Genomic DNA, 26,039 nt, shown 5'->3' with positions numbered 1-26,039 from the left:
TCAACGCTCATCAAAATCCCAACCAGAAGTTTGTACCTTCATGCCGTCCAATTGTCTTGTTAAACCCATCAGCTCGTTGTCTCCTGAACCTGAAGCAACAACAATTCAAAAGCTTTGTAATAACAAACCTTGATAAGCATTTATCAATTGCATGCTACAAATTGTTTAACACGTGTTTGAAGAAAAAGCAATAGGCTAAAAGCTAACTATCAAAGCGCTAATACCCTAAACATTGCTACAAGCAGACATTTCTCAACAAAAGTAAACATGGCATGCGCATTGCAAAAACTTATGAACTCACCAGAAGCAATTTGCATATCAGGAGTTACAGGAACGAGGGGATGTAGAAGTTCTTGAACGTTCGGTTGCGATGACGTAACTCGAGATATTAAAGGATGAGATAATAATTGAAGAGCTGTTGGCCTTTCGGATGACTCACGTGTGAGACAACGTGCAACAAACTGTAACCAATATCACCATTAGAAGCAAAGACAACTATTTTTAATTGTATATACAATCTAAAAACAAAATCTAAATTCGAATTAAATTCCTGGGATCGAAATTAAGAAACTACAAGAGTATAAATATGTAGTATGCAACAAACACATGGCATATTTCCAGTAAGCCAAAGCATAAAAAATGAGTGAATCTAAATGGTTTTATTCAATGATCTTTGACGCAAACGTACTTACATCATGAAAGTCTTCAGAGAAGCTTTTTGACCGAGCTATCTCATGCTGCACGTGCGTCTCTTCATTTCCACAACAGTCAGTATCTGAAATTCACAAAATCTTGGAAAAAGTTGCTTTCTTTTTGTCGTAACAGTTGAACTATCGCCTAGCCCCTGTTGTTTATAAAGTTGCAAGATACGAATCAAAAGCGGGAAGGCAGACCATTGACTGAGTCGGACGTCATTCGAGTAACCACTAACCAGTCGTCACGCCACGGCGTCATTCGAACCGCGTCATAGGGACTTCTGTCGTGCTTACTCTGTTGAATCGTCAAAGTAAGTGCAACGCTCTTTTACAAAATGAAAGCTCACCGTTAGTATCTGGCAAGGTCGACCGGTCAAGCAAACACGGCTTCGTTCCGTTTAACTTCTCTAGCAGCATCTAAAAAAACAATAACATAGTAAACTGCATTCCAGCTACATCAGCATGTGGTCTATAAATGGATGTTAAAATTTGCTATCTCAAATCAAAACCACTGCTTGATACGCTGTTGGGTCATACCAGAAGCCTCATAAAAATGGTAAAGGTGTACCGGTATATAGTATAAAAATCTTGTTCCTGGTTCACATCCACTATAAAGAGTCCACTTCTTTTAGTTGCCTGCCAAATACGTGCGCGCACTGTGGCATCAGGATATTTAGGTGCGGCGCCCGGTCATTTAGATCAGTGGTTCCCAACCGGGGTGCTATTTATAATACTTTGGGGTGCCGCAAACTATTTCTCAAATTCATTTTTATCTATCTTTGTCACGACTTCTTTTTATCTCTTACCAGGAAGAAGACTTGGAAAGGATTAATGACATAGTTTAATGAGATATCACTGAAAAGCAGTCAATTCACTCACAGCTTCTCATACAATTCTAATTTCAATCAAAAATTATATTAGCATCAACTTTTGTTTACTCGTATTCAATAACTTCAACTCTCGATCAACAATAACCTTTGCGTCTATTACCAACTACAGTACCACAATAATAATCATTTGCAAATCACGACACCACTGTATTTATAGCAGGTTTAATGGTCTAGTACAGGGATGGCCAAATAATTTTGGCCATGATCCACTATCGCCAAATCTGACAACTTAGAGATCCACAATGAGCTGAAGATGTGCATTTTTCCTTTTGTATCATACAAAAAACATGCAATTATTTGTGTACATCTAAAACAAAGCGTGTGCAGTAATAAACAGGTCTGGTATTAGTGAGAAAAATGATGAGTGGGCTTTGATTTCACAATACTACCGAAACGGGTTTTCCAACTGCCATTAACATCAGTGGACAGTGGATGTGACACAAGGTCTAGGACTGAACTGATTGCATAAAATTCCTTGAACATACTTAAAAACTTTTTTCAGAGCCAACTTGAAAGGTCCACAAAAAGTTGAAAAGATCCGGAACCGGATCGCGATCCGCCGTTTGGCCATGCCTGGTCTAGTAACTTCGAGAAGGGATGTTATGTTAAACAACATCTGGTAATTGTGCAAAACAAAAGAATATTCCAGGCTTGCACGTATACTGAATGTTCTGGAAATACGTTACATAATAAAGATTTCGCAATCAAAGATCTACTGGTAAACATCCTTATGACGTCACGACAAACAACATTTGGCAATTGTGAAAAACAAAAGAATATTCCAGGCTTGCACGTTGATTGTGACAATCTTCAATATTTCAAAAACAAATGACAAAGAAATCCTTCCATTAATTACACAGCATTTCGAATCTTTGTAGAAAACGTTGAAAATTATTTTCCGAAGATGTAAACAGAAAATCATGCATGGGTGTACTCCAAGACGATCTCTATAACAGGCCTGGACACCGCGCGCCTCCAGTCGAAAACTGGAGGCGGATGGTTCAAGCGAGGTTTTTAGTTATCACACAAAGAGCTTTTGATTTTTGCGAGTGCATTGTTATTCAGGGAGCTAAATATGCTTAATAACAATAAATTTAAACTAGGCACTGCAGTTTTTTTAGAGAACTTGAGGTTTTTATGTGTGAAACTAGATTAGCTTGGCCTGGCAGTAAAGCTGCAGAAGCCACCAGCCAGCAGGCTAGTGTGTTAGATATGTTTAGTAGCCTACATGAGTTAAAATTGAATCCAAGCTAATTAGTCTAAATTGTGTGCTTTTGAAAGTAACATATATATTTTTGTAGTTTAGAGACACCGCTAGCCCTAATGTGATAAGTGATAATGGGCAGAAAGTGTTGTGTTACTGGATACAGATCTGGTTACGATGGAAATAAACAAACTTTAATGTATCATTTACCCAAGGATAGTGAAGAGAGAGAGAGCGCTCTTACTAGAATTGCATCAAAAGTTAATAATATGCAAGGTTTTAACTTCAAAACTATTTTAGATACATTGCAGAATCGCCAGAAACAAGTACAGTATTTCTTTTGATAAACGAAATATAGGCCTATGTCAAGCTTAGTATGTCTTACCACGGAAGAAAGATTTTTTGGAAAGCTCAATTCTAAACAATTAGCAACCACTGTTCTAGCTGTTATGGTTAAGTATTTTTTGGCGGTCCCAAATTCTTATTAAATAATGATACCGGTTCATCATTTAACCGCAGACTTTCAATATGATCAATCATCATTATTATCGATAAACTTGAGCAGTGCTGTTCACATATTGGTGATACAATCTGTGATTGAAACCAAGTCAATAGGTATTTTTTCAAACATTATGAAACAATTTCAAACAAACCTTGGTTGACAAAACACAAAAATAAGTTCATAAAAATGTTTCTTCGGTTTTGCAAGATTGTCAATGCGAAAGGATTTGGAGGCTAGGAGCTAATTTGTGCTTTAAGGATCCAGTCAGAGATGTTGTAAGATCGAACAATGACATTCAGCTGAAGATTTTAACACAGTTGGCTAATTCAGTTGAATGTATGGGTAGAGTACAAAGAAAACAAGTACAACAGTTGTCCAGTTTAACAAGCTCAGCTTTTAATCATACCTGCTTAGGTTTAGTTGATCTTGTCGAAGCCTTTTATCAGCAGATCGTAAGTTTGTTATGTTCAGTGAGTTTTCAACAGATCCTCTTGAGAAATTATTTGATAAGGTTTCGGGGGAACATATTTTATAAATGTTCAACAGGTCTCTGAAAAACTGTCAATAAGCAAGACCAAGCTTGCTTTGCGTCAGGGAATTGACATTTCTTCTGTATATATGTGCACCAGCGGGGCATGTTTGCAATCTGTGCTCATGGGCTAAATCATTTGTTACACTACGGGACAAATGACAAATTTTTTTTTTATTTGACTTCATCATTATGATTCTTTATTAATAAATTCTAATGTAAAATCATTTTTGAAATCTGCTGGTGATGAACTTTGCTTTAATAAACGTTTTTCCACAAAAAGATTAATTTTAGTAATTGTTTTAACTAAAATTGTGACGTTACACTACGGGACACCTGAAACAACCATCAATTTACCCATTTTTCTGCGATCAGCATTTCTTCCTCAATTAGCCTTTAACATTAATTATTTAATCAGTAGTTTGATGATTTGTTGGCGAAAGATAATTTAGAATTGGTTCTTGCTGTTCCAATGTTATTTGATGGGCTTTTCTAATTCCATCCAAGGCAAGTTCTGCATCAAATTTTCCCTTCCGCTCCTCTTTCTTTATTGTTTCTGTAATTTCATCTTTATAGTACTTAGTAGTTTTTATGATTTTGATTTTAGAATCTCTATTGACCTGGGCAGCAATCACAAAAGAATCTGGATATGACAAGATCATAAACCGCCCGCTTCACACTACCACCAAGTTCTCGTAATTTTATTTTTCTCGGTGATTGTGGAAGTGCTTTTCTCGTTTTTGAAATAGCCTTATTCCTTGCAGAATCTGTCTTATATTGCGATGTTGGTGTTATTGGCATTGCCGTGTTTTCTGCATTATGCTCATTTGAATTTTTTGCTTTCCTCTGTTTTGCTTTCCTTATCCTTTCATACTCTCTCCTATGTTCTCTCAGTTTATGCTGTTCATCCGTATCAAGTGTTGATTCCTTTATTTTTCTCTTGTTCCTGTATTTCTAGACTTTCAATTTCTAGTCTTTTTTAAACTATTCTAGGTCTGCAGCTTTCTTCTTTTCACGACATTTTTTTTATCCTATCTGCCCCTGAAGTAGGCATTGTTGTCTAAAACATGGTTAATATGGTTAATTTACTGATTCTGATTTGAGGTATTGAGGTACGAAGTTTGTTGTTGAGGTACCGGTACGTGTTTGAGGTACGAAGTTTGTTGCATTAATTAATAGGTGCTTGTGTACTTAAAAATTTGGTTGTTCCTGTTCTATGTGGAATGCAATAAGCGGAGTTACAGTAGTTTCAAGGTTTTGTGTTATTCTCTGTTTTTCTTGTGCTGCCAACAAGCAAGGCACATTTATTTACAAAGTATATATTACATAAATGCATCAATTAAACAAAATATTATAATCTTCTATTATATAATATCATTATGATGTCACAAACAACCTGCATCACCCAAAATTGTTGCTATTGACCCATGCTTAGCAGAAAAGATCTTGACTCTAAAAATTTGTAGTCTTAATGAAAAAATGTGTATTTATACCATCCGCCTCCAGTTTTTGACTGGAGGCGCGTGGTGTCCAGGCTTGTTATAGAGATTGCCTTGGTGTACTCTCATGTTATTTTGAGCCTCAAAGAGAGAGAAAAACTAACAGATGTGCGTAATGACGAAAATATAACGCTGATACACAGGAAGGTGCTTCATGAGTTCTGAATAAAACTTCGAAAATATCCTTGCATTGGAGAAAAGGCATTGGTGATTTTACTACAGTTTTCCACACCATACCTGTATGAGATTTGATTTTCCGTTTTGACGAACCAAAACAGAAAAATTAAAAGGCTACTTATAGTCAAGTAAGAAATGAGAGTAGCTTCATCGAATGTGTACCCAGGTGTCACAGGCTAAAAGGTATACTAACGCAAAACTAAGAACAAACTTTACACTAACTTTGAAATAATTAAACTATAGCCTACTTTGCTTTCTTTTCAAAATGTCGTTTTAGGGTGGCACATGGCCACCTAAAGATACGGCCTGATTTGTCACATTTTGCAGAAATTTCCAGGTTTTTGTAACTTTTGGCAAATGTTTAAATAAATTTTTGTGAAAATTATATTTTTATGCTTTCTTTATTCTTTTCCCCAGATGACACAATAGGTTTTAACATCCTCACATGTTGAAAAACAAAGAAAATTTGATTTCGAAGATTTTAGTCAGACTGTTAATTTTCAATAACAGGGGCATTCTTAGTGTACTGTACCAGGAAAATGGCAAAAGTTAACCCAACCTCTCAGATTTTCCTGAAATTTGGTACAGTTGTAGAACTTTTTATGCTGATTCCAAAAATGTAATTTTTTTGAAAATTGGTCTATGGAGTACGAAGTTACGGGTCGTTGAAATTTCCCACTTTTTGCAGGTAATTGGCAACGAAAAACACATAAAAATCATTATGAATATAACTTTGAAAAATATATTACCATTATATTAGTTACAGAAGCATTTTTCTTTCTAAAAGTGATTTAGTATAGTGTTGTGTCATAATATTATCATACAAAACTGATCTTACTTTTTGCTTTTCACAATTTCAAAGGGGTTAGTTAAAACCAATTTTTGTAATCAGTCATGCGTAACGCAAAATTCAAACCCCTGTATATTCTGGTGCATAGCAGCTATCTTGTCACATGATACCTCATTTGATTTGCCTTGATGAGAAGAATACAATGTTAAAATATCTCCATGACTTATTTTTCCTTATTCAAAAAAATGGGTGAAATGTCGGAGCTGGTGTACAAGTCCCCCCATATAGGGTGAAACTACTAAACATAACAACCAAACATATAGGGTGAAACTACTTTCATACCTTTGCTTTACTGTTCACACACTTCAACCCACATGTTTTGGTCAATTCCTCTTTGTCATGAGTTGCCAAGGGGGGGGGGGGGGGGGACTTGTATACCAGCTCCGAAATGTCCATTACATAACAAAAGTGTTTTACAGACTCAATATCTCACTCCTTTTATCAACCGTGCAAAAAATTCATATTTCTGTACATTTGATGTGATAGCATAATCCCCTAAGATCTTTAAAAGGAAGAATGTTATCTAATAATTCAACATGCATCCGTATATCCTACCTAGCACTAAACGGTCAGCGTAAATACAGCAAGCACACAAAATTGTACACTTTCATCAAAGGAAAAAGAGTTTCTGCTCACACTCAGCACTGTTTCAAATTGTGCTTTATATAAACTACACAGCTACATTGTCATTTGTACTTACAGAAAAGTAATGTTAATTAAGCCTTGACATCATGATTTATTTTGGAAAGACAACCATTTTGTGTGTAATTTTTCTTTGCATCCAGCTGAAAGGTGATATTGCCCTCGAGTGGTAGCAAGCGTGGGAACATCAATCATGCACAGAACATGCTGGAAGGGAACCCAGCAAACATCTTCATGTTGTGGCCAATGAAATGATCGAGAAGGACCATTTGGGTGCATGCACTCAACTAAGGCGTCATCGTTTATTCCATCAACTTTTTTCACAACACCAATGTACCATTTTTGGTCATACACAATGCAAACAAATTGACCTTCCGCTATTTGCAGTGGTGAAGATATAGTTGAATCTGATTGTGATGTTGTCACCAAAGCAAATTGTGCATCACTGCTTACTCTTTTCATCCCTAATCTCCCAGAGTTGAGTGGCTTGAAGTAGTGGAAACCACGAGTTCCTTTGATGGTCGTAGCGTGAATAAATCGATCATTAAGTTGTATTTTAAAATTATCTAATTCTTGTTTAGAAAGTTGAAAAAATGAGATATTTGGCAATTTTTCTGTGCAATGTGTGATCATAGCAGTAATATTAGTGATCTGATCGCTTAATGGTCTTCTAAGACTCTCCATTGCAGTACTACGTTTAACGGTGCCACCAATGCCATCACAAGGTGATTTACCATGGCTGGTGGCAAAAAAAGACCAAGCTGCTTTAACACCAAAATCATTTTCATGTTGGCAGAGGTTAGAAAAAGATTTTTTGTTTTTATATTGTGCTGCACACCCATCAGTAAAGTATTCTACACTTTGGAGATTTTGGATCTTTATTCTCAGAAATTCAATCGTTTTCTTCTGAATTAGGTAAACCATCACAACATCATGTTGTAATTCTTCAGAAAGAAAGCAGATACTCGTATGTTTCAATTCATTATCATCAGTCTTGTAGTAACATACGACAGGGTGCACAGTGCATGTTTGATGAGTCCAGTGGAAACCCTGGGCTTCATCTTGGACATGAAATGCATAGTTTTCAGCGAAGTCCATTAAAACAATAGCTGTGCTTCTATCAAGTGATTCTTTTTTCTGTTTTAAATAGGAAGACTGTGCATGAGAAATGAAGTGGTGTGGTATTAGTTTCAAAATTTTAGAAATAAGTAATTCAATAAATTCTGTAACTGGTAACTGTTGTGATGTTAGTTCAGTTCGATCGACAGTAGTCCATTGTTTAAAAGAAATTTCTTCATGTGTGTCTTCAAATTTGTTGCTGACAAGTTGTCGAATTACTTCCACACCAGGGCATTGGTCACATCGTTGTAGCATACATTCTTTATTCTTCACGTTACAAACTGCAAGTCCAATTAGCTCTTTGTATGTTTCTTCGATTTGAGCAGAATGCAACAAAAGGGCAACGTTCTGGTGTATAGTACATACACAGACAGAATGTGTCCCTGATGCTCCAGCACCGACACACCATTTTGGCCTCAGAGTACAAAATGTTGAAAATCCAATATTCGTTTCTGGGTTTTGGTCTTTAAATGCTACATAAAGCTCTTTTAACGTGCACAGTAGTAACCTCTTTTGTTCGTATTGGTTCTTTCTTATGCTAATGCGATCCTTCATCCCATGCATCACTCTGGTATTTTCATTATTCTGATAAAACTGCTTTACTTTTTCAACAATATCTTCTGAAAGAGATTTTCCTTTGCGAGGCAATGGCAATGAACAAATACCGCTGGATTTTTCAAGCGAACAAGCTATCCTAACCATTCGTTCGCTAACAGAAAACTCTTCTGCAATCTTCTTTTTAGACCAGTTACTAGGTGCCATTGTTAGAACTTGAATTTTTTGAGCTCTAGTGCAATCACTGTTAATTTTTTGTTTCATTTTAAAAATCATATCTTCAAATGATTTATTTTTGTTTTCATTATCGTTGTTCTTGGTGCTGTCACATTCCTCCTGCAGTTTTGCATCATCAAAATTTAGCGCATTAGATATTTTTGCACGAAATGAATGATTAATTAGGTCTAGTTTTCTCTTGCCATATTTTACTTTACTAGCTGAAGGAATACTGTGTAATTTGATTGGTGACTCTCCAATTTGTTGCAAAGTTTCATTGATATTGTTAAATGATTCATTAGAATTTACGCTGCATTTGATTTCATCGATTTCGCTATCAGTGGAACTGGAAACTTCATTGAATGTGTTCTCGGCAGTTTGCTCTATGGCTTCTAGAATCTTTGCTTTGCAATTGATGCATATTTTATTTCCTGGAGCAACATTCAAATGACTGAGTCGAGATTTGATGGCATAATAAAATTCCAAAGATATAGGACGCAAACTTTTATTCTTGATAGGTTTTCTGTGGATGTGAAATGGATCACAACATTTTGTTTTTAGAGCTGAATAACGGTCAAGATAGCTGTACTTGTGGAAAATACAAATACAACGCAGAAAACATTCCGATCCTGTTTCTGCTGCAACACGAATATTCAGTAGCTGTCTCTCATCGATAGGCAAATCGTCCATAGCTAATATACCCTGCTTTTGTGTAGCATATGACTTCTTGTGACATTCTGTGTTTAGTAGGGCACCAACACTACAAGTCTCCATCTTCAGTGTATAGTTTAAGTTATTTTACAGCTAGAGTACTCTTACAATCAATAGGTTACATACACTTTTTGAGAAAAATCTGCAAAAATATTTTTTTATTTCAATTCATCATAGCTTGAAAACAAAGAAATAAGTCATGGCAACATTTAAAACAAAGCAACTCCTTAACAAAACCTTTCATTTGAGCCATTACTCAACTTTCTAGCTGCTATGCACTGGATGCTATATGCTTTCGAAGTTAGTGTTACGCATGAATGCACACACTCTCACCCCTGGACTGAGACCCCCGTAATTAACCCATTCGAAGATTAAATATGTCAAAACGGCTGAAAACCTCTTAAACATAACTTGGAGCATTATTATGCCAAGTTTCATGACAACACCACTTAATACAAGAAAGATATTCCATATTTTGCATTAATGTTCATAAAAAATAATGTACGTTCCGCTTCAGTAGTTACAAAACCACTAAATTTTGAAAGTCCGTAACTTCGTCATTTATTGACTAATTTAAAAAAAAAAAATTGTGTTGGAATCAGCGTTGTTTACTCTACAAGCACACAAAATTTCAGGAACATCTGAGAGATTGGGTTAAATGGCCTGGATCACTTGACAGAGAATGACCCAACAGTCTGATTTTGCGTTTTTTAACTTACTTTTTCTTATTTGCTACTGCTTCCACAAGGCAACAAAAAGTTTTATGTCATTAGGAAACCGCAAAAAGTAAAAACATCTCAAAAAATATCAGTCACGCACTAGCAATAGCTGTAATCAAAATCTGCAAAATGTGACAAATCAGGCCGCATCTCCAGGTGGCCATGGTAGGCCTACTGTCCAAGTTACTAGTTAGCAAATTAGATTTTCAGCTAGCATCGGGCGTGCTTGTTTAACTGGATTTGTTGACTTGTGATCATACCAAGTTTCGGCTTGCTCACCTATCATCATTTGCCAACTTTAGCCACTTGTTGAAATGTTGCTAACTCAGTTGTCACTTGCTCAACTGCCCATACAGCAAAATCTGCTGTTTTTATAATGTAACTGGGTGCCATTTGCTGTTGACTTGCAGGAGAATCTTTTTGGACAACTCTCCATTCAGCGGCGCCTAATGGATGGAATAATCTGAAAGCAATAGGCTACGTCGAGAGTATAGCTACTTGTAACAACTTTTGTAAAAGCTTGTAAAGCATGAACCAATCAGAGCAGTGACGTTCGGTGGCTTAAACCGTTGGGAAAGCAACTTGGAAATATGCTGCAGCAAGGTAGTAGGCACAAAGGGCGTAACCGTCGGGCGAAGCCCGAAGGCGTGTTGCTTCCCTTCTTCTACTGCTTCCCTAAGGCAACAAAAAAGTTTTATGTCATTACGAAACCGCAAAAAGTAAAAACATCTCAAAAAATGTCAGTCAAGCACTAGCAGTAGCTGTAATCAAAATCTGCAAAATGTGACAAATCAGGCCGCATCTCCAGGTGGCCATGGGTGGCATTTAATCTCCAAGTAAAACTGCTGTGTTACTTTATTTATGTTAATTTCTGAAGATGTTATTATTACCGGTAATTGGTTTTCCAAAAGGCACAACAAGCGAACGTGTCCACTTTTCTCCACAATGCATTAGAACTAAAAGTCAAGCAGAGAAGCTACGATTATGAATACCATGATTCAAGTCTTTGGTATGAAACGATTAAGGTTTGTTCCAACAAACCGCTGCAGGGGTGCCACAAAACATTTTTCCCTCCTGTAGGGTGTCGTAAGCCCAAAAAGGTTGGGAACCACTGATTTAGATGCTATTCGGTGTGTCAACAGTCAAACTACACTCATAATCATTTATCAGAAATGCGTGATTAATCTGATTATGCAACAGTTTTCCCCGTTGTGTTAACAGTAATACTACAGACAGTGGTCTACACAGGATTTTCTCAATGGGGGGAGGGGACACAACAAAATGCGTAATAAAAATCTTCATCTTTATACTTATACACTTCTTCAAACAAAAGAGCTTACTAAGTGGGTTCGTGGCTGTACTTGCAAAGTCAGACACTGTACACTGATATATTTCAAAGTGAAACTCACTTTGTTAAGAACTAATAATAGACTTTACTGGAAACAATACCTAAACAACCGAGCACCACAGTGTACTGCACCTACATATCCTGACACCACAGTGTGCACATGAGACAGGCACCTAACTGTCTGCACCTAAAAGCCGTGCTTTGGCAATTAATGTACCGTACTCAATTGTGGCTTTGCATATGTGCTCAAACTGTCTGTGCTATAACGCACAGAAAGCAATGCATAATTGTGATGCAAATTGGGCCCATTAAACAACACAAGTTAACATAACGCCTGAACATACTTGTGTACTTGGCATATCAGTGAATGGAGCATGACCATTGGCTAGCTCGCAGGCTGTAATCCCCATGCTGTAGATGTCAGATAAAGTGTCGTAGCCTTCCATATTCTATTAAAAGTAATTCAGCATTTTCACTCAAATCGACCATATCTTTTATCAAGCAGGCTGATACAGAAAGTAAGACGCATGTCACTGCCAAATAATTGTATGTTGGCATACGATTTTTTGATGCAACATGCAAAATGTCATCTGTAATATTTAACAGTAAAAAATGTCATAATAATTGTGTTTTGCGCTGTATATATCTTAAAAAAACGCCTTTTCATAAAACATATTATACCTGTTCCAAAATTTCTGGGCTAAGCCATGGCAATAAGCGAGTGTCATGCTTTGGATAATCATGAACGTTTTTCAATCGCTGTTCATTGTTGAGCATTGAAATGATGTTACGATTGCCAGATAGTTTCACCTTTCCATCACCAGATACTAAAATGTGAGATGCTTTGATTCCTCTGTAAGATTTAAATTCAATTCATTTATGATTACGTAACCAAAAAGACAACCTTTCCAAGATGATCAAACGGAAATTAATCAGATTAAAACCAAGACTAAATTCACACTACCTGCGTAACTTTTTTACATATTTGGGACACAGCTTTTTGTTGACACTTTACTTTGTTGTATGATCTGTCTGACGTTAAGCCAAAGTTGTTTTAAACGAAGTATGCTTTATTGTATCAGCACACTGCATTTTAGAGAGCAAGTCTTTTAGGCGCCGGTCAAATAGGCGCACACACTGTGGTGTCAGGATATTTAGGTGCGGAGCACTGTGGCGCCCGTTCATTTAGGTGTTATTTCTAGTAAAGTCGGCAGATTGTATCAGCTTGGCGGGTAGGGCAATGTTTTTCACACAAAATGTTGTATTGAACAGAAAAATATGTCATGGCTTCCGTGAGTGAAGCTGCTTAAACCGGCAATGCTTTTCACACAAAACTTGTTACATTGAACAGAAAAATATATTGTATTTTAATGCGCGTGTTCGGCATTTATTTGTTGTTAGTCCAGGTTTGCGTCAGCGGAAGCTTTATCAATAAATTATTCAAGTTTCCGAACATGACTGAGTTCACTTTTAGTGAGTCAAATAATAACTACACTGAACATCAGTAAAAAATATACCGTAGCTTATATTCAAGCGAGTGGTAGGCTTGAGTGAAGAGTAACTTAGATTTCCATCAAAACCACGACTAGGTTTAATAACGAGCAAAGTTGCACCATTAAGTAAGGTTCCATCTGGCTGCAACCTGTGTTCAGGATGCATAGCAAATGTCCTGTGGAGATGTGCTAATATCAAGAGTAGTAGAACGTTGTCTCGCACCTCATCTCCACACGCGCATTAACAAAACAACATATTTTTCTGTTCAATATAACATTTTGTGTGAAAAGCATTGCCCTACCTGCCAAGCTGACACAATCTGCAGACTTTACTAGAAATAGCACCTAAATGAACGAGCGCCACAGTCACTGGCGCCGACTTATGGGGTTACGGGGTGGCCGCCACCCCGTTTAGGTTACATTACTTACTGCAAATAAATGTCATTTGAACGGATGTTTAAATCTTTTTTTGATTATTGGTTTTCGCTTCAAGTCAACGTAAAGCAAGAGGTGAACCAATACAGTATTGCGAAGAAAATGATTGTTTTTGTCACAAGCATGATACTCGCATAACATCAAGCAAGCTACGTGAAGATTACCGTACGCAAAATGTGGCTACGAGTTTTTTCCTTGTTGTTGCGATCGTTTTATTTGTTACTTGGCATAAGTCATTGTTACATTTGTTAGGTTTACAATAGGATTTAATCAATAAAATATGATCTTTCCATTGTCTCCCTCAAAAATCTTTTTTGAAAAATTTTAAACTGCTCATAATATTGCTATAAATTATGACAGCTACAAAATACTTGGAAATAAAATTATCTCGATGATTGATAGCTCCACCCCCTAAATGAATATCTATTTTCAAATTTCATTAAAAAAATGCAATTTTTGAAACTTTTTGAGTTTTATTTAAAAAGTGCACTTAGTAAAGTAGCAGTTTTAACGTTCTGCAAATTTACACGTTTACATGATTCTATTCGAGGAAAGCTACACCCCCTGCCAATGCCCAATAATAACAGCAATAACAGCAACCTTTTTCAATTATATGTACTCAAGATTTTGCATTTTGAATTATTTTTTAATTTCAATTGGAGTGTACTGTCATCTACGTCATGCTTTAATTTCTACTTTGTTATCTACTGTACTTCATGCAGTAATATTGCGTGTCAATGCGTGACAAACTGTGAGGCGGAAATTTATTGGTCTGACATAGGAGTTGCTCGTTACATCATAGAAAAAATTACGAAAAGTTGTCCAGTAAAAGTTTTCGCCGACATTCCAGTTTTATTCAGCCTAAAGATGCCACCGAAAAAGTGTTCAAAATTGCAGCCCTCCATTGAGTCATTTTTTGTTGCGTCTAGTCAAGATTTCAGCCAGCATGAAAGTGACCAAACGCATGAACGAAACGAAAGTGTGCCACTGCCAAAAGGTGTTAGCATGATCAGGGAGGTGGAAGAACCGAGCACGAGCAGGATAATCGCTGTTGAAGGGAGAAGATATCAAAAATCGTGGGAGAGCGAATTCTCGTCGCTAGAATACGATAGATGCAAAGATAGAGCATTCTATCCGATTTGCAAATGGGCAATTTCGCACAACAAAATAAATGTGGCGTCGTTAACTCCATTAAATCAGAACTTTGTAAAAGTTTGTACAGAAACCAGGTATTTGTTTCAACTATGTCGCAACTGCTTGATCTATTGCAAGCAATGAAACAATTGCATTAATGCTTCCAAACGTGGTCTGCATTGTGAAAATATACTTATCGTTGCCTTCCACCACCTGCGAGGTGGAGCGATCGTTCAGTGCACTCAGGCACATAAAAACCTACTTGCAATCTATCACGACGCAACAGCGATTGAACCACGTCCTAATTTTAAATGTTTATCAAGCTGAAGCTTCACGGTTACAACTTCAACAGTTGATTAACAGTTGGATTGACAGAGCTGCTGTTCGCAAAAATACTTTTACCAAAAGGTTAAGTGTCAGAGCAGCAACGTAACAAAAAAATTTATGACATACCTCCTGTGCTTTGTTTTAAAGTTACTTTGTAAATTATCAAGCTACAAATCAGGTGTGAAAAGACAATTGCATCTACAAAACACGTTTAGTAAAAATCAAACAAAAACATGCAGTTTGAAAGTTTTTAGGTTGCCATATTGTGCTATCCGTCACCCCGTGCAAAAACAAAAGTCGGCGGCTATGGCCACAGTGCTTCGCACCTAAATATCCTGACGCCACAGTGTGCGGCGCCTAACTGTCTGCGCCTAAAAGACGTGGACCCTAGGGTGGCCAAAAAAATTGAAATTTTTTATTTTTGTTTGCACACCCTCTCATTTGAGGAGGATTCATGAAAAAATGACACTGTGAAAATTTGAAGTGAATCCGACAAGAGGAAGTGCTCTCCACCGACCTCTAAATTTGCTTTCTTTGGCATAATTCGTCAAAATTCCTTGAACATGTGACGTAACTCTTTTTTGACTTATCTACATTGCAGTTGCAGCATTTTTGTGTTAACCATTGTTTTACTCTGAATTTATGATACAATAAGTGTTTCCACATGCAGAAAAACATAAATAATGCACAAAATAGATCACATTAACAAGCATTTGATATGAAATTAAATGCACTAAACTTTAGCGAAAACCGCATAAAAGTATGTTCACCAGTCACGATCGCAACGCTTCAGGTGACAACACATTGCCCAGAAAAAGCAAAAGAAATGTTTGTAAAGAGTCAAGCCATTGATTTTATTTAATGGAGCTGTTGGCATGTTGGCTTTTACTTGCACTTGTTGGAAGCAGCTTTCTGTGGTGCTCGACCACCTGATAGAAAAGCTGGCGCTGTTGTTCATTTTCCGTAAGGACTTCATTGAAGTCAGTAGCTAATTTGACTGCCCAGTGCTCGCTCTGCACAATCATTGACGACTTTGAGATCATGGCATGCAAGAAATAGCAGCCTTCGATTAAATGCCTGCTGCACGACAGTGATAGCTCCAGCGTGGATTCCAGTATTGCGTGATGTCGTGTCAAAAAAAAGTGCAGCTAAATGCTTTGCTACAACTCGTGTATGAATTCCACTACTTTTTGGCCCATTAGTAATTCCGTTCCAACAGGCAGCTTCGGAATGCCAAGCAGTATCTCAACATGCATACCAGAAACTACAATGGCTAAAGAGTCGCACTTTGTGCCATTGGCATTAGTCAAATGTTTACCATGAAAATGAGCTACAAGTGGAACTGTTGGTTTAAATTTTTGCCGCACTGCAGCTGCCAGGCTTTCACGTGAGGTGTTTCGAGCATTCATGACAGAGGAATGTGACATTGTCAATTCATTTATATCAATTCCAGCTGCAGCAAGAGCAGGAGTGACGATCATCATTGCTTGACGACATCTTGACTTGACAATGTTATAGTTCTGTTCAGTGCTGCATTAAACAGTGGAATATCGATAATGCAGTGTTTTGGTAATGGCTGCTCCTACTGGGTTTTCTTTTGTTTTGGTGTTATTTGGATTTACGGTGCAAACAGTGGGTCACTGGAAGAATCTTCATCATCTGCTGATCATTTTCAGATGAGAAAGCAGCAGCATTTGATGGTACTGGATCAATGCGATTTCTGTTGCGTCTCTGTTCATCATCTTTGCGCTTTCTATACTTTGCAGCAGCTTGCCGATGCATTGGGTCCTCTGTTGTCATCAGTATCGGTCATGCACCACATTGGTCTATCAAAAACTGGCAGTCTTCTGGTATTGTTGTGCGGCATTCCCAGTTAGCATGTGCAATATCAAATAATGCACTTAAGCTCTGGGTGAAGTCAGCTTCTGAGGTCATCTGGCAAGCTGGATTTCGCCTCCCTTTGTGCTTTGATTCTCCTATATGCTCTTCATGGATGCGTTTTAGTTTGGTAACAACGTGAGTCTTTGCAGTGGTAGCGGTATTAGCTTTCATTCACAAGAACTGTGCTGTAAGCAAGTGGCAGTGTAACCTTATTGATCTTCATCTCGTAGTAGAGGTGGTGAAGAACCACGCCCCATACAGGCAGCTGACATGGCCCCTCAAGAGTCAACACTAGAGAGTGGGTGTCCATTTGTTGACTCTCTTGAGGGCCATGTCAGCTGCCTGTATGGGGTGTGGTTCTTCGCCGTCTCTGCTACGAGATGAAGGTCAATAAGATTACACTGCCACTTGCGTGCAGTGCAGTTGCAGATGAAGTAATATTAACTACTACCATCTATACCACTTTTTAGTTTGCAGCACCTTTATCAATATCTGCCCCTACAAATGACCTAGCAATGTTTCAGCTCACAGAGGATTATAAAGAGGTTGACAATGCAATTTCTCAAGTGGCAGAAAAAAGTTGAGGTTGCGCTTGTGGTACATCAGTGAGGATCTTGCTGCACTGCCTTTATTCAGTGATAATAACACAGATGATGAAAAAAAGGCAATCGTTAATGCTCTTAAGAAAGACCCATTTCCCGAAGATGTTCGTCGTGTTGCCCCAAACAAAATTGTCAAGTTTCAACGTCTCTCTTTGGCACAGTTTGTAACACAGCGTTCACTTAACCTTTTCGAGTCACTGCTTCTGTCGACACATGGCATGATCGTGATGATTATAAAGAAGCATGCAAAGTTCGGCGTCATCTCATAGTCGTCAATGATTGTGCAGAGCGGGCACTGGGCAGTCAAATTAGCTACTGACTTCAATAAAGTCCTTACAAAAAATGAACAACAGCGCCACTGCGCCAGCTTCTCTATTAAGTGGTCGAGCACCACAGAAAGCTGCTTCCAACAAGTGCAATAAAGTCAACCAATGGCTTGACTCTTTACAAACATTTCTCTTGCAATTTCTGGGATTTCTGGGCAATGTGTTGTCACCTGAAGCGTTGCGATCGTGACTGGAACGTAGTTTTATGCGGTTTTCGCTAAAGTTTAGTGCATTTAATTTCATACCAAACGCTTGTTAATGTGATCTATTTTGTGTATTATTTATGTTTTACTGCATGTGGAAACACTTATTGTATCATAAATTCAGAGTAAAACAATGGTTAACACAAAAATGCTGCAACTGCAATATATAGATAAGTTAAAAAAGAATTAAGTCACATATTCAAAGAATTTTGACGAATTATGTCAAAGAAAGCAAATTTAGAGGTCGGTGGGAGAGCACTTCCTCTTGTCGGATTCACTTTAAATTTTCACAGTGTCATTTTTTCATGAATCCTCCTCAAATGAGAGGTGTGCAAACAAAAACAAAAAATTTCACGTTTTTTTGGCCACCCTAGTGGACCCGCATTTTATGCACAATTGCACATGTAACACATACTTAACAAGTTGGACGAATAAAAACACCACACCTTTCTATTGTTATATTATTATATTAGTGTAATGTTTTTTTTCTCGAATCGTGTTTGAAAGGCAAATAAAACAGATATCTCGATATCTTAACAGTCACGAAACAGTAAGGAAAAAAAGCTTTTTTCTTGCTCATTGTCATGGAGCACTAACCAATTTACTTTAGTTGTACTATTGAATAGAAAAGTTTAGCACTCAACATATACGAACTTCAGCTTTACAAGAACAAATCAAAAGTTTTTCTGGCAGTTCATTCAGAATATAATTTTCAAACTGGGGTTAGCGTAAAAAAAAAAAGATAAGTCGTGGGGTATGTACATTGTACATGCAAGCAAGTTATTCGTAATAGCATTTTACTGATTTCTTGTGTCAGTCTACGAGTTGACCATGACTTCTACAAAGGTTTTTCAAAAACACTTTCTATAATTGATTTAATAGTGGAATACGGCCAACCGCATCCATCACAATAAATATCGTGTGTGAAGGGATGTTTAAACCAGCTGATACTTCTTGCGTTATGTATGTTCTATCACATGCAAACGGCACTAAACGTTTTTGAAGCCACACATCTAGTATTTGGGCTTATCCAACACGAAACCAGCCACATTGACGCATGCCAAGATCTATCTTCTATAACTACACTTATGAGCAGAAAAGTTTGAAACGGAAAGCCATTTGTCTGCACTCTGCAGTAGTTGTTGTCTCACATTTCAAATTACAGCATTTGTTTAAAAGCTAGGTACTGATTTTACATTTTTCACTTGTTAACTTAAGGGTATAGTAGTTCCCTTTTAATATATTGCGAAGTAATCAGTGCCTATATATAATTGCTTTGAAAATAATATGATGACCGACAATTCCTTGTTCAATCATGATTGCCAGTGGTTCTTAACCAGAGTTTGATGGAGCTATTTCATGAGTTTGGCGCAAAAGTACTCTAAAAAATCGATAGGGGCCTATTTAATAGACGGTCAGATAAAGGTTGGCACAAGCCTTAAAGCAGCCGGCGGCCATGGCCGCTAAGTAGTGCTTGCATGACCGCCAGTGCTACCTCCTCAGTCGGCCAATTTGGCCGCCGGTTTTTTCTAGCTAATTATTTAATTTTGCGATAGAATGATCGTGAATTAACTGTCGAAAATATCTAGTATCAAAGAGTGACGCAGAATTAGGTCAGCGCGTCATAATCACCACTGTTGTATTATATTGTGCGGAAACATTTGCTATTGTATGGAAAATATCACGCTGCCATCACCAGCTATAAGTCTTGTTTGTAATTCCCGACGTTTATTTTAACAGTGTTAATCCGAAGTGCTAATTTACATCGGCTGGCAATATTGTCGTTTTTATGTCGATTCAATGTTGTCGGAAATTGAATTGTTGTTAAAAAGGAGAACTGTCCAGACAACAAAATTTGTCATTTTTACCCTGATTTAACGACTGCAAACGTAGAATCAATGTAAAAATGACGGATTTTGTTGTCTGGCTAAGTTAGTTGACATCCGAGGGGAAAACACGTGTCTTCAGAGTTGAGAAATGTTTCCGCTGTGGGTTAGTGACTTCACACACTCAATGGTGACATCATAACGGTATAAATGGTCAGGTTTTATGAAAGGCGATATTCGGTAATGCACTAATGCAGTTGAAACAATTTACTGAGCAGCGAGCAGTTGAAACAATTTAGCGTCGTTAGATGGTCCCGCAATACCGGATTACAATAAAGCAGTTATTGCGTGGTCATAGGCGTAGAGTTTTAGAAATTACTGGGGGTGCAGTTATATCAGAATATCACATGCATAAACATCAAACACCGTATATACTCGAGTATAGGTCAAGATTTTTCGCTAGTGATTTTCACCTTAAAAAAGCAGGTTCGACATAAACGGGACAAGCTGTTGTCTCCAGCTTTTTTGCTGCGACAAAATCATTGCCAACAGAGATTACGGATTGTGAAATGGCGTCGGCAGAAGTAAAAGTTTTGAATAGGTTTATTTGCTGTGATTCAAACTTAATTTTCAAATTTAATGATGTCTTGTCAATTCTAAACTTTATACACTTGTTAACCGATAATTTTTTTTATTTTTGGGTGTAGGATGTAATCGTTCTTATTACGTAACATTCCATGACCGTTGAAGTCGATGTTAAACCTTAGCGGCCGCTTAAAACAATGATGTCAGGTTGGCTAGGTGTTAATGGCGGTAAGAGACGTCGTTAATGCAGGCAATATCTGCGACCAAGACTATTAATCACCTTTTCTTTGATCGGTTTTCGATTTAATTCTCACACATTGCGAACTATCTTTGCTTCAAGAACATCGTGGGGAGTCATAATAGCACATTTTGCTGGCCTAGTTTTGTTTGAGTTCAACCACTCAGGTCAGAAGTTACAGTTTTTCCTTTGAACTACTGAATAAGCTTTTTTGCCCGAGATAAAACATTGCTGGCGCTGGCGGACATTAGCTCATTTTCTACATTGATTCAATGTCAGCCAGTGTTGAATGTTCATGTGTTAAGTTCAGAGCGGATTTCGATTTTTATGCGTCTGATAACAAAACAATGCGTTCTGTTGAATCATAATGATCTCACAGCGGGAAGACCTTGTTGAAAACAGCGTCTAATTTAACTGGTTTACTTTTTTTGCTATGAATTGTTACGTGACTATTCCAGCAGCGTAAGTTACTCTTCGCTCTACTTTGAAATTTAGTCACCGTATGTCAATACCGTTAAGAGCAGGGGTGCGCCGCACCCCTGCACCCCCTTACTCTACGCCAGTGTGCGTGGTACGATTCTATAGCAGGACATCACCCAGACTTCAACAACACTACGTGATCATTTTGGCCTTGTTGCAAGTTTAATTCTATTTACTTGTGCTATCGTTATTTGTATTTTGGCCTCCAAGCACGCAGATTTGGCCGCCGAGAAGGAGCTCTCGGTAGGCCACGATGGCTGCCGGAAAAAAACACGAGTTTTAAGGCCTGTTGGCAGTTTATTATCGTTTACAAAAGGCCATTGACCTCATTGTCTTTACAATGGGCAATTTGTTTAAACATGGCTGCTTTGAAAGGTACCGGTAGCAAAACTGAAGAAATAGCCATTTTTCTAATTGAAGATTCAGCAGCAAAAATTATCTAACAGTGGAAATAGAAAAATATAGCGTAGCAATGAAGAAAACAGTTTGGAAATGCACGTCATAAACGTCATCACTTTCCAAGATAAGTTGCTTTGCAACAGTTGGAGCTGAATTAGATCAGAAAAAGCATTTGAAATAGTCTAACAACTAGTAGGCTACTGCTTATTAGACATATAAGTTAATGACAGATGCTGCTGAGTGGTGACGTAGTAAGTTTAATTTTCCATCATCATTCAAAATGAGAAAATTACCATTCAAAAAGTTATCCCTTTGATCTTATTGCTAAAGTTGTCCTTGAGGTTCTCACGACATTCGTAATCACTTCTGTGTGAGAATGCACTTTCTTTTTCGTGAAGGTTAAACCAAAAAAAAAAAACAGGCTTGCATGCGAAAACGACATGAGAATTGCTATTTCCGAAACAAAGTCCTGAGTCTCCTAGTTGGCCACCGAAAAACAAAAGTCACATTGATACACAAATGTATAATGATTAATGTGGCGGATTTTTGTTCATATGACTGGAGCACAAATTCGGGGTAATTCAGGTATATATAACAAACAAAACCTTGCAGAATAACCTAGGGACTCAGTTGTTGGAGAGGTTAAGATTAAGAACCACTGGCTTGGACAATGAATTCGTTGATAGCTCATTTCAATTAACTGCCATGAGTAAAGCAAGGAAATACAGCATAAATTATATGACTTAAACTTTTCATCTACCTGTGAATGTATCCTAGCCGATGAATGTACATTAATGCTTTTAAGACCTCTGATAAAATGAATGCAATGAATCGTTCACACAGTCCAAACCGAAAATAGGATTCTAACAAATCTGAACAAGCACCTGCAAAAGTTTAATGAAAAAAATTCAATTTATATAAAAATTTAATCATTTATGGTATAACTGGTATATTAATCCACGGAATGGCCCGTTTCGGTGAGTCCGATTCGGTGAGTCCAATTCGGTGAGTCCGATTCCCTATTCGGTAATTTTTTGAATTTTTTTTTTAAATTATCGAGTACCGTAGCCTAATTATCATTGCCGTTTAAGGGTTAGGGGTTAGAGGTTATGGTTAGGGGTCAGGAGTTACAAACTCACCGAATCGGACTCACCGAATAGTAGCAGACCCATTAATCCAAGCCATATCCCGATTTTGAAGTGTCAAGTTTGAGTTATGGATTGCTTTTTACTGTTTTGTGTTTGTTTTATGATTGCATCTAAAGGTCTTTCCAAACTCGTTCTCTCTTGCATAGATGGCTAACATTTGCCTGTAAACAAACAGTGTAAATGGTAACTTGTCTTGTTTGAATACAAAAATTCACAAGATTGCATAAATGCATAACTCAACATTTCGCGTAACTTGATGTTTATTTTTGCATTCTCATTCAGGTGTTGAGTTAGACTCCAGTAACAGTAAAAGCATCCAAGTTTAACATTCAAAGAGGAATGGAAAAAAAATCAAGTTACCGTATTTTACGGACCATAAGGCGCACCGGACTATAAGGCGCACTGTCAATAAATTGCTTTGATTAGTTTTTTGTTCATACATAAGGCGCACCGGACTATAAGGCGCACCGGACCATAAGGCGCACCGGACCATATATAATAGTATATCGGTACTGGTTTTGAGTGTAGGCAATAAAGCACTACCTCACTTGATCCATACATAAGGCGCATCGGACCATAAGGCGCACGATCAATTTATGAGGAAAAAAAAGAATTTAAAGTGCGCCTTATGGTCCGTAAAATACGGTAGGCAGATTCTAACGTTTTTCAATCAAAGTCAGCATGCAAAATTTAGTGTCTTTGAAAAAGCTCTTTAAAAATTGTTTTACCAAGCACAAACATTAAACGTCAGCAAAATATTTTTTGAACTGCATATTAGAAAACAAAAATATCTCACCATAACTCATAAATTCAGTGATGACAAATAGTCTTTTCTTTTCAATAAAAGCAGTATCATGAATGAGAATATTGGTGTGATTCAAAGAACGTGATGCCAACAATTCTTTCTGTAAAGTCATATCACTTAGCAGTGTGTCTTTAAAGATTTGTCTGAGTAACTTAATTTTAGCAAATTATAATATCAGAACAGACATGACACATATATTAATATAACATTGGCTTTAAACCTTCACAAGTAAGGACAGCATGGCCCAATTACTGGGATTTCGTTGGTCTGAGGGTAATGTGAATAATATGTATATAATGTAAATTTATTGCATTTCAATTCTTGTAGTTGTAAAAAGTAAAAAAAATACTGCTCCATACATTTCATTAAGACAGCAAAAATTTAAATGTGCAAAGAATAGGCGATAGTTTTTATACAACTGTTCACAAAAAATGTCATCATCATGTTCTTTAATCTTCTCCCAACACACTGTGAAACTTTCAAAGGCTTACCAATGGTTAACTCACTGCATATAGGCTGGGTTTTTTTTTTCGGTCATTTATCGGTCATTGACCGATTTTTTAGCAAAATGTCCGAAAAAAATATAGTCAATTCGGTCAAAATGTGCGAAAAAATATATAGTCAATTGACTATATATGACCAAAAATGACTAAAAATGAACAAAATAAATAAAAAATAACCGAATTTTTCCAAGTCATTTCGGACAAATGACCGAAATGTCTCAGCGAAAAAAAAAACCCAGCATATAGGTGAAGCGATGTAATTTCAATGCATTGCATCAAAGCAATTCGAATCAAAAATTATATGACCAGAGTAATGCGCCTCATTAAATAAAAATCCATGTTTTTGTAATTGACTACTTCTGCATAAGGCATAATACCTATTTTTGGTATACATATGGTCTATGTTGGCATACAGATGGGGTCATTACAGTCATTCAATTAGCGTCACCAAGCTGTAGACCGTTGCAAATTTGCTGAAGTTACTCTGAAAAATCGTCTTCAAATGTCTGGCAAACAGGGTATACGATTAACCAATTTTGTTCGTACACATTACATAGTATTCAAAATGACAACTTATGTAGACACAAAAATGTTTTTTAGCATAAAATGTGTTCATGCTTACTTGAAGATAAGCGATAGTTTCCAAACTACATTTTTCCAAGTCTGTTATTCTAATGGCTTTGCACTGCGATGATTGATGGTGCTGGGCTAAATGTACTGCGGTATTGGAAAAGCCACTGTTTCCTAGTAAACAAAAAATAATAAACTGTGCAGTTGTGACAAGCCAGATTATCAGGATCACTTTGTATCAGTTGTCTAAAAATACAAGTTTTCATCTGCACTTTATTGTAGTTTCATAACCAAGAAATTGTATACAGCACCACATATGTTAGGTAGGCTACAGCATTGGCTATTGCTAAATGGAATTGAAAAAATGAGAGTCACTAACTCAAGCATGAAATTTGTGCTCAAAAGTGCTTTCAGTTAGAAGTTTTGAGATAGGGCTCATGTCATGTATGTGGGATAACTAGCACAAACTATCATCAGCATGATTGTTAAGGGAGCATTTAATAATAAGTTTAAGACACTTTCTTCAAGTGCCTTTCATTTTAAAATAAAGTTATCGTTTGTTTTAAATGCTTAAACCAGTGGTTCCCAACCGGGAAGCCATCTATATTTTGCATGCTGACTTTTATTCACTTTCAACTAACATTTCTAGACAAAATTACAAAGAAAAAAATCTCACTTATTTTGTGGTGGCCCATACAAATTCAATGATTAATTCAAGAGGAAATTTTAAAATGTTTGCGGAATCTCCGTTTAGTGACTTTGACTTTTTTCTATTTTGTCTTTCTATCTTTTCAGAGTACGAAATAGGGGTACAAAATGTTTTGTATCTTTTTGACGGAAAATTCTTGTTTGATTTCAAGATTGCAGCAATTTGAGCAGGCTTTTTTACTGATTACTGAGTACGGTAAGTAAACAAAAGAAAGAAATGGCCTTTGAGATGATGAAAGGAATTTTAACACTTTAGTACAACTTCAAAGATATATCTTGTGGGAATTTCTATGCATTTTTAAAGTCAAAGAAAAGCTAGTTGAAAAACATCAGACCTTCGGAAAAATATAGCCTAAGCAATAGATTTTGCCACCTTTTCCTGTTCATTAACGTGCTGGCAGGTTTATATCGATTTTTGTAGTTAGTATCTTTTTCGTCCCGGACGCGTTAATGACAAAAAATAAAAAATGAAATGAAAATAGGATATGATAACCCTATTGTAGCCCTAATCATCAGCACAATGACAAGTGTATGTTTATAGCGACCTGTCATAGGCCCACTTTCGTTTCAGCCGTGAATTAAATATTGGGTACGATTAGATTGGTCTTACAATTTTTTTCAAAATTCTTGCGCACACCACTGCAATCACATATGGTAACATTCCATGCAGTTTCACTTACCAATTAAGCGTATCAGCTTGAAGTCATCACAGGTAGCCAT

At 37.0% G+C, this 26,039-nt stretch overlaps 2 protein-coding genes across 2 annotated transcripts; both read right to left on the bottom strand.

Annotated features, from left to right (window-relative positions):
* LOC145769049 (STE20-related kinase adapter protein alpha-like) lies at positions 1–26,039 on the bottom strand. The gene is made up of 10 exons (XM_082580646.1): positions 26,000–26,039; positions 24,664–24,842; positions 23,530–23,638; positions 22,346–22,469; positions 12,338–12,509; positions 12,001–12,105; positions 1,043–1,112; positions 693–775; positions 302–461; positions 1–89 (listed from the first exon to the last, which is right to left on the bottom strand). Exons 1-10 carry the CDS (start codon positions 26,037–26,039, stop codon positions 1–3), a joined length of 1,131 nt encoding a protein of 376 aa, XP_082436772.1.
* LOC145768257 (uncharacterized) lies at positions 7,022–9,568 on the bottom strand. Its single transcript, XM_082579739.1, has one exon. It carries the CDS (start codon positions 9,566–9,568, stop codon positions 7,076–7,078), a length of 2,493 nt encoding a protein of 830 aa, XP_082435865.1. The 3' UTR covers positions 7,022–7,075.

This window comes from Aplidium turbinatum, chromosome 4 (assembly GCF_918807975.1).
Source record: "Aplidium turbinatum chromosome 4, kaAplTurb1.1, whole genome shotgun sequence".
In the NCBI taxonomy this organism is placed as follows: Eukaryota; Metazoa; Chordata; class Ascidiacea; order Aplousobranchia; family Polyclinidae; genus Aplidium; species Aplidium turbinatum.
This window is presented reverse-complemented; position numbering and strand designations above follow the sequence as displayed.

What these genes read in the sequence shown, in the direction of transcription:
- LOC145768257 (XM_082579739.1), bottom strand. Translation starts at nt 9,568, where the DNA reads ATGGACGATTTGCCTATCGATGAGAGACAGCTACTGAATATTCGTGTT.
- LOC145769049 (XM_082580646.1), bottom strand. Translation starts at nt 26,039, where the DNA reads ATGGCTACCTGTGATGACTTCAAGCTGATACGCTTAATTG. An exon ending in CGGCTAGGATACATTCACAG is followed by an intron (nt 12,510 to 22,345) that starts GTAGATGAAAAG and finishes TAAATCTTACAG; the next exon opens with AGGAATCAAAGCATCTCACA. An exon ending in TCTCTGAAGACTTTCATGAT is followed by an intron (nt 462 to 692) that starts GTAAGTACGTTT and finishes TATTGGTTACAG; the next exon opens with TTTGTTGCACGTTGTCTCAC.